At 41.3% G+C, this 12,392-nt stretch overlaps 1 protein-coding gene across 3 annotated transcripts in view; it reads right to left on the bottom strand.

Moving 5' to 3' along the window:
* The window catches only part of LOC148029540 (3-hydroxyisobutyryl-CoA hydrolase 1-like), a 103,559-nt gene that overhangs the window by 34,118 nt on the left and 57,049 nt on the right, over positions 1 to 12,392 (bottom strand). For all 3 annotated transcript variants that reach the window (XM_087688724.1, XM_087688725.1, XM_087688726.1), the window contains 7 exons: positions 8,739 to 8,823; positions 8,467 to 8,552; positions 8,168 to 8,289; positions 7,993 to 8,053; positions 7,818 to 7,916; positions 7,624 to 7,725; positions 7,499 to 7,540 (listed from right to left, as the gene is read on the bottom strand). In XM_087688724.1, the coding sequence (XP_087544850.1) occupies positions 7,499 to 7,540; positions 7,624 to 7,725; positions 7,818 to 7,916; positions 7,993 to 8,053; positions 8,168 to 8,289; positions 8,467 to 8,552; positions 8,739 to 8,823 (597 nt within the window). The remainder of the gene's footprint in view (positions 1 to 7,498; positions 7,541 to 7,623; positions 7,726 to 7,817; positions 7,917 to 7,992; positions 8,054 to 8,167; positions 8,290 to 8,466; positions 8,553 to 8,738; positions 8,824 to 12,392) is intronic.

Here is a 12,392-nt window from a genome sequence, read left to right as displayed (position 1 = left end):
GAAACATATGGTAGAGATATACCTAATGAAGGGTATGTGCTTCGAGAGCCTCCTCTATTAAAGTTAACATACTCAAAACCATCTCGATCCTGCACACCAAAAGGAGAAACAGAAGAGGGTTTTGGCTCATATGACTCAAAAGGGTTATATGAACCTAACACAAGGCCTAGCATAATGAAAGAGATGGATTGTTGCATGAGCCGAATGTCGTGGTCCCTCCAAGATCAGAGAGATGGCCAGTCTCACTAATTGGTCTAGATAGAGTAGTAGCACTCATTGGAGGGGTGTAAACCAAATTGTACATGATGTGCGAGTACTCCTCAAACTCTTCCTCTATAAGATGACCAAAACGTGAAAAAGAAGATGGTAAAGGTAAAGGTGTGTCTACCTCCTCGAGAACATAGTGTCTTCTCAAGACCTCCAATGATAGAGAAGCTCGATAGGGCATCAAAAAATCCTAGAAGAAGGTGCCTAAGACATTATGAGTTAGAATTGAGTAGCCTGTCAATCTCATGCAAAGAGTACTCTCCATAATCACCATAGGATACTCTTTAGAAGAGCACCGACTCTGATACCATACAAAGATATGCTAGGTTTTGCACTGAGGAAACACAGCTTGTATAACCAAGACTAAAACACAAAGGCTCACACAGAGACAAGCAAAACTCAAGTCCTAAACGCAAAACGCAAAACACAAACAAAAAACTTAAAACTCAAACACAAAGACAAATGCAGAGAGAAGAAACTCTGAAGTGAATGAATGCTCTAAATGAATGTAAGAGTGTATAGAATGCCCAAAGGCACAGCAACAAAGTGTCGAAGAGTAACGTCCATTGAAGACGGATCCCAAGTGTTGTGATTACCAGCCAGAGTGCAACATACAAGAAAAACACCAAATACCAATCACCAGAGGGTCAAAAGATTGAGGCGACAGTAGGGATGATGCCTGAGACAATGGGTGGTAGCAAAAAGCTGCAAACACAGGAATGATGCAACCGCCGATAGGAGTGCTGCGAGCGCCAACTGTAGCCTAGAGGAGAAAAGGGCCACATTTTAGAGAATGGAAGGAGTCGGACAGCCACTGTTTCTCGAAGGAGCTGACTGTCGAGGAGACAGTATCCAACAATCACTGTCTCTTGTGGGAGCAGACTGCAAAACCGCATGTTGTCAAGGTGGCATTTCTGAAATGCTAGAAGAAGTAGAAGCAAACTTCATAGCGCATTGCGGCGATCATGAGAAAACTTGGTGCCTGACGATCCTCCTATTGCTCCATAGGGCTTAGTATGCATTAGATGCATCTTATTGCCTTGAGGATAAAAATCAGAAAGCCAATGCACAATAAACTTTGTGGCCCAGAAAGTAGAGGTGGCACAACGAGTGCATGGGGGTAGACACATATACTCTGACGCTATAGGGAGTAAAGGTCCATGTCGGCAAGAATCAATGGGAGGTTCGATGATTCCAGAAGAGAAGCATCTAGTCGTCTATCCATCTACCTATGGAGAGTCATAGCATGGAAGTGTCAACCTGTAAAAAAAAAAAGGGAGGGTGGGTGGGAGAGTAAGAGAAGGGTATCTTTGTCTCCCTAGTAATGCAGCGGAAGGGGGAAATCAATAGATGATGGTGAACCCACAACCTCTCTTTGTCTTTTCTCATGAACAAGATCTTTAGCTCTTTGAGCTCCTGTGGTCTGATACTATGTCAAGATATGCGACAGTGTAGAGAGACAGTAAGGTCTATGCAGAGAAATACAAAGCCTGTAAAGCAAAGACTAAGAGAGGAGAAAAACTCAAAAACACAACAATATGATGATAATGCACTGAATCATGCTATGTGAAGAAAATCCGATACAGCAGAGTCGAAGCTCAAAAGATGGCTGCACTGTCCTGTCTAACTTAGCTGGCAGCACCTACAGGAATCTACACAGTGGAGGGAGCAAAGTGCAATCCTCCTGGCAACGTGCTATCAAAGTAATCACTTGAAAGTGAAGGACAACTATCAAGGGAGAGAACCGCAATCCTTTGATGCTATCAGAGATAAGGAAGATAATCACCAACTCTCAAGGGAGCGAAGCGCAGTCCTCAAATGCCTCAAAGATGGCTTGGAGCTGCAAACATAGATCCCTGAGGCCTATGTGAGCTAACACCTAATGAGATAGAGATCGCTAGATGAAGGGGCAGCTACCAGGAGGTTAAATGTAGCCGGTGAAGGCCCGTCAACCCAAAATGCAAGTACTTGGGGCTATAGAAACTGACGCCAAATGTGGGGTGACACTAAGCACAAAGATGTTGATGCCTAGCTAGGGAAGGTAAGCCAAATGTGGAGGTCTCCAAGCAGCCAAAGACAAATCTGATGAAGCCTCAAGAGAGTGAATGAGGTCACCAACTATGGCAGCTGAAGATAAGGGTGATTGCCACCAAAATGCAGCCCAAGAGATTGAGGTGGCTAGCACCTGATAGCAGAGGGTGAAGATGGAGGAGGTAACCATGAGCCACAATGTTTGCCAAAAGGGGTGTGAGGGCTAGAAGGCCTGGAGAGAGAAGGAAAGAATGTGGGAGTGACAAAAGAAAAGGGGTGAAGAATGACTAAACTGGTGAACTACGAATGAATTGACAACCTATTTAAAGGCATAAGTTGTCTAGGTGGGTGCCACATCATAGCTAGGATCATGTGCTAACCATAAGATCTAGAGAGGAGCTACTGTAGCTATATATCTTGTACATACACTTTCTAGACTGAGAGATTTTTAGATGTTTAGATGTTAGCCTTATACCAGGATGCATTCTATTTCACTTCATGATGAGATGGCATTGGACATAGATATACTTTAGTCTTGTCTCGTAGGTCACATTGACCTTTTGCAAACATTAATCTATATTTCTTTCTTTCTTTCACACACACACACACATTGCCAATGATTGGTATCATGGCGCAGTTTTCTTTTACTCGCACTCTATTGTGACTTCTTTCTCCTCTTCAATCTCCTTTCCAAAGAGGTCAAGGTCACCATCATCGTCAACCTCAACACCCCCTTGCAACTCAAAGGAGGGTTGCTCCCTTGCCATTGGACATCTCCCTTGCCGTGCTTTTGTAGGATGGGCAAGATGATTGGCTTACCACGTCGACAAGAAATCAAGGAAACATTTGTTGAGAAGATTGGAGACATTGTTGTACCAATGCAAGAGATTGGCCCAAAATCCAAGGCCAAAGCCACAAGCAAAAATTATATGTGATCACATCATTATTTGAGGCTTGCTCCTTGAAGATGAATGTCTTGCTTTGAAGGTAGCTGTCTATCTCCTTGAGGCTAGTAGTAGAGCTCAAATTCACTATTTCCACAATTATACCCATCCTTTCCCACGGAGCTCAACTGGCAAGAAGAGAGGGAACGATGGTGTTCTTTGACTAAGGAGTTGCAAGGTGTCCAGCCCTTCCTTATCATCAATCCAAGAGGGCCACTAGAGATGGTTGACTATCTACAACTTCAGTGAGTAGCTTTTACTTTAGGATCTTCTAATTAGGCTTCACCTAGAGATTGTGATTGTGTATTGGATTTCACATCCAACTCTTGTGGTTTCTACACGTATCTTGGAGCCATTGTAAAGCTCATTCAAGTATATATCTTGCTCTTGATATACTTTGGTGATCACACCTTACATCATGTCTTATCTCAATCTATCTTACACTCTTGTCAATCTTGTATATTAAAAGTCAAGGACCTGAAGGAGAAACTTCTTGACATTGATGAAATTGTTGATGAAAAGAAGTCAATTTCTTCCACCCTCAACTCCTCACCTCCTCCTTACCAAAGTTCTCATAGCTCCTTAAACCTTTCCATGAGATGTGGAAGACAACCCACCTAATTTGAAGAACTTTTGGGTTCGTTGTTACAAAGGAGGAAATAAGAAAGAATTGCTCAAAGGGGGAAAGTAGTATTGAAGGATCAGCCTTCCTTATAAAAGGTAAAGCAGGCTTACAAAGTGATACAAAAAAGAAAGAAGTAAAGTGTCACTATTGCCATAAACCTAGGAACTACATTAAGGAGTGTCAAAAAAGATTTGCAAAATCAAAGACTGAAAAAAAGCAGTCAACAAAGGAGAGGCAAACATTGCTACCCTCAAATCTACTCCAAAGGTTAAATAGGTGGAGATAATTTGTGAAATTGCACTAAATAAAATGTGCTAGGTGGTTGTGTAATCTAGCAACATACTCTATTATAAGAATAAAGCAGTTTTAGGTGTGTGAATAATCGCTATTGTCAAAGAGTCCCATTGTACATGAACTACCTTTGCAAGGTCTATTTTAGCCAATGTAACACTTGTGAGTACACTTTTAATTCTACTAAAGGGAGGTTCTCCTTTAAAGGGACCACTTTCTAATAGAAGCACGTAAAGGGACCACTTGTGAGTACACTTTTAATTCATGTAAAGGGAGGTTCTCCGTTAAAGGGACCACTTTCTAATAGAAGCATGTGTGTGCCTATCTCATGCCTAATTCTAAAAAATCCATCTCTCAATTACAAAGCAGACACAATTGGGTTAGTGTGGATCAAACCATCTCTCCGAGGATCACACGCATGAAAACCATGGAAGTAATTTTCCATAATAACAATCCTCGAACACGGTCCACTTGACCATGTATACCCGAGGCCGAGGAATCAAAAATAAATGTATTGTAGGTTTGCCAATTGTGACAAAGACTAGTCCAATGCAAAAAAGGAAAAGGACAAGGATGATGTAGCTAAAAAGTGGTTGTGGACAGCATCTTGCCCAAAACCCAAGAATGGATAATTGTTCACTAACGTGTCAGTGAAGTCAATACTCAAGAAATGAAATCCCAGATTTATCTAGCAATTGGGCGAGAGATAAAAAGATGAATACGAGTCTCATCACATGTAGTACAAAAGACACATCTACCATTGGAGATCCTACAACCATCTGGTACATCCCCTATGGAGATACCCCCAACAAGAAGCCTCCATTAAAAAAGTTTCCCCTAGTAAGAGAGCTAAAACATCCATAATCGAAGCAACAGATCATGCCACTTAGCTTTACTATCCCCAGAAAAACAAACTTATATTTGCTTTCTCAATCACCACCTCTTATCCTCAACCATTTTATGATAAACCTTATTGGTCAATCCTTTCAAAACATCATTTGGTTTCACAAAAGCCCAATCCAACCATCAAGATGAAGGCTAAAACGCAGGCAAAGGGAAATACTATCGAAGTTGTTCCTCCAAGTTCGACCAAATCAGCCTGTGACCCCCTGAGGCACCCAAAATATTAATAGATACGGCAAAAAGAATAAACCCAAGACACACAAGAACAACAGCATCCTGTATAGTCTTCAACCCCAATCGTATCATCCTACTAAACGGATGTGGTCAAAACCTCACTTCGCAAGGAATTAGCCTCCTTTCTAGAGCCATAGGAATGTCAACTAGTGAAGCAAAGGATCTCCTGCTAGGAGGCAATTAGGTGTGAAGAAAAGACTGTGGAGTTCAGATTTAGACCACATCATAAGGGGCAAGAAGAACTGAGTATAGGCCATAATTATAGATTGCGCGATTTGTAAACAAACATGCAATGCCGAGTAGACAGTTTCTAGTAATCGCATTTTATCCTCAATTTCAGAGATGCTCATCTGGACATTTGTTTGAGAGTCAAGTTCCAATCAATGGGATAACCCAAATGTCCAGAAATAGAATGCAAATCAGGAATTTTGCTTGGCCACAACAAAGCATGCCAATCTTTCTCTCTAAGTCAAAGGCACTTTGATTTTCTAAAATTGGCCTTTAAGCTTGCACCTATGCTGCAAGAGAGATCCCCTTGAGTATTTGCCAGTAAGAAGAAAGAATAATCCGCATATGCTTGAGCAATGCACTAATATCCATCATAGATCTTCGAGCCATGAAGTTGATCTGAAGCTACAGGATAATCAAGTTAACACAAAAGTGGATGAGTTGCTTTAGCATACATCATAGAGCTGAGTGGACATCCTTGTCTCACTGATTTTCCTAAAGGCCATGAATTGGGTAAGTCAGTCCCAAGAATGCAGGAAGCATTACTATCTTGATAAAGCCGATAGATGCATACTGCAATTATTATCCAAAACCTAATTCAGCCATTATTTGGGGCAATGAAGTCTCAACATACAGTGTCAAAAGCTTTGTCCACTTCCATCTATAACAAAAAGACATCTTGAGCTGTATATTTGGCATGCTCAATGGCAAAATATACAATCGTAAGATTGTCCATCATTTGCCTTCACAGAATAAAACCATATTGTGCCTAATGCAAGTCCACACGATGTGCAAATATTTCCAAAATGCCAAGTAAAATTCTATTGCAATGCCATCCAATCCCAAAGACTTACATTCATGCAACTAAGTAGCCTTACTTTGCTATTCTTCTTTACAAGGATCCTCAAGACAAAGGGCATCAAATGGATCAATGATTGGATGCAAATGGGAAAAGAAAAGTCCTGGAGTAGGTGCGGTGCAAGAGGGGCTCCATATATGTTGAAAAAATGCTACTGCATGCAAAGGGCTCCCATCTTCTGTTAGAAGTAGTCCAAGTGCCATCAGCCTTTATAGCCCTTTGTATGTTGTTTTCAAGGCTCCCTTCCGGCACATCCATTTGTCAAATGCTTCTTGCAAAGAAATATTATCTGACTGAATGGACCAGCAGTTCTGATTTCTCACATTAAATGGACTAGCAAATCTGATGCAATGGCCAATTCCATTCATCAAGAGAGCCTGCACTGGAGGAAAGTACTCAATGTTCCATTGGCTCATATCAAACCATGAAAAGCATACTTTTGGGCTAGCAAAGAAATATCTAGGGTAGCTGATGTACTCGCACATGAGAGCAAGGTAATGACTTCCCTCAGGCTCAGTGTGTGTGTCATTCAGGTCATCATTATTGGCCTTTATGGGCAATTATTCTTGATATGCCTAGTCTGAATTTTGAAGACAGGCTAAAAGATTGGAGCATTATATACAATTTCAAAGATTATCATACTCATGGAGTGAATGTGACAAAGGTGTGTTTATTGCAACAACCTCCACCTTGGATTTCAAAACATGCAGATGCAGTTTGGAATTGTACGGATACTTTCCTGCAATGGCACACTTCCTTGTCAAAAGTAGGGAAACTTTTATTTCAGATTTGCTTTTGGGCTTTATAGACTATTTGGAAACTCCCCAACTTGGTGACACTTCATGTCATTGTGGATGGCTACCATACTTTAGAATATCTTTACCAATCTCTCTTTGATAGTCTTGCCACTAAAGTATTGGATCAACCTCAGATCTTTTTATAAGTTCTTCTGATACTTGTTGGTGCACTATTTGTAGCACTCAGACCCTTTATATATTTAACATTAATGTATGTTTCTGGTGCTGCCAACCTCCCAAAGAGCCCTGCCCTTTTAAATTAACTTAATAAAAACATTGGTCTGTAAAAACAGGTATGTAGAACTAGTATGTGAAGTACCTTAGGATTTTTATCTTTGTCAATGAGAATGGCTCGACAACCCTGCATGACAAGTCCAAAAGGGTCATGATACTAACAAAAACAGCTACTCAACAAAGACAACAAAACAAAATCCTTCAATCTACCTCATAAAAATCATTTGAGATGTGTCTGAGTAAACATCTCACTGTCAATCTGTACTCACGCGTCAGGCAGTCACGGAAAGTTTGTTGCCGCCCCTCACGTATCTGCAGGCATATGAAACAGTCTTAACCACAAAAGAATTGCAGCATCATCTTTTTATGTTTCCAACACGACAAATCTATGCCTATAGACTCACCGATCTCAAGGTTATTTTCAAGCTCATTGGTGATGCAATTTTCAGTGTTGCAACTGTTGCTGCATACCAGTCATCATTTGTGCTTTTTGCCAGCTCTTCCTGATGAAATTGATAAATCTCCATAGATCTTTAATGACAAACGTGATGCAAAAAATGCTATGATGTGATAACTTACAAGCGCTTCGATTATCTCTTCAACACTTGATCTACAAAAGCATCTGTCAATATCTGCCATTCTATAGCAATGTCAAAGTTATTTCTGAATGTTGAAGAACTACTAGGTAAAATCAAAGAAACAAGCTGCAGGCAGCATGTGATCCACATAGCTGTTTCTTAGGTATAAAAATCACCTGTGAAGTGGACTCCCAGCCTTATAGCATGGTTTCTCAGAGAAACATCCTATTACTTCATTGACTTCTATAGAATCCGCAGAATTCATTACTTTCAACCTTTCCTCCAGATGGATCAACCTCTGTCACAGAAGAAGTTATTGCATCAATTCAATTTAATGGAAAACATATTTAAGGTGCGTAGATGGCTCTATGTCAAAGCTAAGAAACTATGAATACGGGCTACAGAATCACATGGACAGTGAGCATAATAGAGGGCTTCTACAGCATACATAAAATGAACATGAGAGATCTATCACCTCAGATGGCACATAATGGGTAGCCAAACCAATGGCAAGTAGCTCTGCTCCATCGAGTCGTGCACCAGTGAGACCAATATACTCCCCTGAAAGCATCAACTTTGTGAGAAAACCTACAACCTCCGGGAGAATAGGGTACAAACACATGGTAGTGATCTAGCAACTAAATTTACTAGTCCATCTTACACATAACCCCATATAACAAAAACATGCACATGCACATGGACAAGAACACCCGCATGCAAACCACCAGTTCAAGGCTATGATCTTACCTAGAAATCCAGGTAACCGGGAGAGGAAGTAAGATGCACCAACATCTGGATGAAGTCCTAAGCCAGTCTCTGGCATGGCAAAAACCTGTGGAAGGGTTTGAATCATTAATCATCAATAACAGAGCTGGCCTGACTCATCTCTCTCTCTTTTTTTTTTCGTGAAGATAATTGAATTAAGTAGTAAATATTTTACATCAGACCATCAGGTCAACTTTAGAAATAACAGAAAATAAAAGACATGAAGGAAAGTACACACAAACTCTAACACAGAAATATCACACTGAAAGCACAGCTGGTGTGGAGCGAACAGTGTCCAGCCAGGGAGTAGCAATATCAGGAAGAACCAGATCAGCAGACAACATAGAGGTGATTTGCCACAACACTAAACCCTGGATTCGGGCCACATGACCACGAATACCAGATATTGAATCAAAAATGAAGGCATTCCGAGTATGCCAAATATGCCAGAAGGCTGTCCATCTAAGGAAATGGAAAAGGCGGGAATAATCTGAACTCAAAGAGGTCATGGAGGTCATCTTCCCCAAAATCCATGAACGAGCTGAAATCCGGTGTCGAGTCAACGAGGACCAGACATGGAAAATAAAACTCCAAATCTGTCTTGCACAGGGCAGGAGACAAAAAGATGAAGCACTGTCTCATCACATGTAGTACAGAATATGCATCACCCACCGGAGATCTTACGAGCATGCAGCACATTCCCAGTAGGAAGAGCCCCAGTAAGTAGCCTCCACATAAACATTTTTCCCTAATACGGAACCTTAGATTTCCAGAGATGGATGAATCTGTCCTACCACTTCTTTTTGCTTTCCTAAATGCACCATACTTTATTTGCCTTATCCGTGACCCATCTCTTGGCCTCTACCATCTGATGATATATCTGATTGGCCGACCTTTTCTCGAAATCATCAAGAATCACAAACATCCAATCACACCAAGGAGACAAAAGCTGTAATGTAGGCAAAGGATAGTGGCTCGTAATTCTGTCCTGTATGGCTGTCCAAATAACATGATACCCTCTAGACACCCGAAAGTGCTAGCGAATACGCCGAAAGGAATAAAGACGGGCCTGTCCAGGAATGACACCATCCTGGACTGACTATAACCCCAAACGAGCCATCCGGTTAAACTTGTCTCTTTGCAGATCTTTGTCAGGCCAATCCAACAACCTAGAGGAGGCCAGTACCTCACCTAGTAGGGAATTCTCCTCCTCGCGAGAATCCGGAGGCGCCAAACCGAAAAACGTAACATCACCTGCCAAGATGCGATCATATGGGAAAGGAGAAAAGACTGGGAGACCTTAATAGATCTTGTGGAGTTAAGCACATGCCACCAAGAAGCATAAATAACTATGCTACCATGAGAAATGCCAATCTTTTCTATAAAAAAATTTTGCTATATCTGTCCAGGGATGAGTTTGTACACAAAGAGCCTGCAGAAGAGCTAACCTCAAAGCAGCCATGTGAAAATTAACATCCAATAGAGCCACTCCCCCCATCCTTTTAGGAGTAGTCACATGCTGTCATGAAATCCACACCTGACCCAGGCGATTTCCTCTCTTCTTCCATAACATGAATCGGATAGGTTGAACCAATTCCAATAGGGACTTCTTAGTCCAAGGAAGCAATGGTAAGAAAAACGAAATCATGTTGATCATAATGCATTGTGCAACTTTAAGTCTCACATGGAGAGGCCAGCCTTGTGACTTCCAGTACATAAACCGATCATGAATACAAGATGCCATCCAATCCAACAAGGCACGAGGAGCTACCTCCACCCCAATAGGATAACCCAAGTGTCTAGTTATATCCCCTTAGGAATCACAATACCATTCCAACCCAAAGCCTGCAAATCATTTTCCATACAAGAGAGCACAGTGGATTTTTGCGCATTAATATGAAGTCCCGATGCCATAACAAAAAGTTTCCATGTGACCATTGCATGATTAACATTGGAGCGATCAGCCTTAAGAAACATAAAGGAATCATCTGCCAAAGATTGACCCACAAGTTGGGCCCCACTGGGAAGAGACAAACCAATGATCTCACCTTGATTGGCCAACTTATCCAACAAAGAAAGCATCGGGTGAGTAACTAATGCAAACAACAAAGGACTGAGAGGGCAGCCCTGATGGAGAGAGTGGGATAAGGTAATTTCATCAGTGATCCCTCCATTAAGTGCAATACGGGCCACTGCCCCTTGACCAATAGTATCCACAAGAGAAACCATATGTAGCCCAAAACCCATGGTGAACATTAGTTGTCTCAAAAAAGACCAGCTTACATGATCAAATGCCTTTTCAATATCAAATTGGAGCATGACCTCTTGGTGGCTTGAAGCTTTTGCAAAGTCAATCCCCAATTGAACATTCAAAATGCTATGTATTATATTTTGACCCTTAATGAAACCGTATTGGCGTGGATGAACCAAATGCGGAAATACTTTTTGCAATCTATTGGCAATGATTTTTGAAAAGATTCTGTATAAAGAGCCCATAACAGAAATGGGTCTCCATTGTTTCAAAGAAATAGGAGATGGAACCTTTGGCAATAACCGAATGACTGCAATCTTCGAGTCTGAACCTTGCTCATTCTTCAGACGCACAATATTTTCCCGGGCATATTTCTAATGTAATCGAGCAAAGAACTGGTGAGATTGACAGTTGTTATCGTGCAAAGCTTCTGCTCTAGACAACAATTTGAATTTAGCATATTCCAGTTCCTGTAAAGATTGAACTCGGCCTTTCAACCATTCAATGCATGTCAGCAAGTCATTTGTGGTATCCCCCAACTGACATAAAGACAACAAACGGGCCAGCAAAGATTGTGCATGCAGCAATTCAGCATGTAAAATGGAAGCATGCTGGAAACCATACTGTCGGGATAACATACGTACATTATCCCTAAAAACAGGCCATGCTTCCGTTCCTTCTGATAGGACCCTAGAATGAAAGGAATCAATTATTCGCTGAATACAATCCAGAAACTGATTTTGTAGGAGAAAGGATTGACTGAAGCGAAGAGACAAGCGAGCTAGGAGAAGACATGCTTTCGCTCTATCCACATATCAATGACTGCAGGGAGAAAAGAACCATTTTGACAAACATAGATCCTATCCATTCTGGCCCATGTGTTTGGATGCTGAAGAGAACGATACGTATATCTTGAGTGTGAGGGATGCAACCAAGACCACATGTCTTGTTTCAAAGACTCAGCTGCAAAAGCATCCCAAGCCTGACGCTCACGACCATCCATAACCGAGTGTTGAGAAGTCATCTGATCCAATGATGTATAGGCATTGAAATCACCCATTACAAAGCCTTGACGAGCCATGGCAAGGCAATGCAAGTCATCCCAAAGCTGACGACATCCACGAGAAGTAGGAGCATACACACCCACCAACCATAAAACTTCTCCCTCATATTGGTTTCCAAAATCATGAATCTACCTCGATCATCTTGAGAAATCAAAGATGGTTGCAATGAAGATCTGACGGCCAACATTACTCCAGATTTATGTGGAACATACCCAATAAAGAAAACAGAATAATCCTTATATACATAAGATGATTCTGCCAAAGCATGCTGTTTATGCTTCACAGTACATAGAACATCCCAATTGCTAGCTAACACAACTT

The sequence above is a fragment of the Lygodium microphyllum genome, chromosome 11 (assembly GCF_053477565.2).
Source record: "Lygodium microphyllum isolate KBCC chromosome 11, Lygodium_microphyllum_v1.1.10, whole genome shotgun sequence".
Lineage (NCBI taxonomy): Eukaryota > Viridiplantae > Streptophyta > Polypodiopsida > Schizaeales > Lygodiaceae > Lygodium > Lygodium microphyllum.
This window is presented reverse-complemented; position numbering and strand designations above follow the sequence as displayed.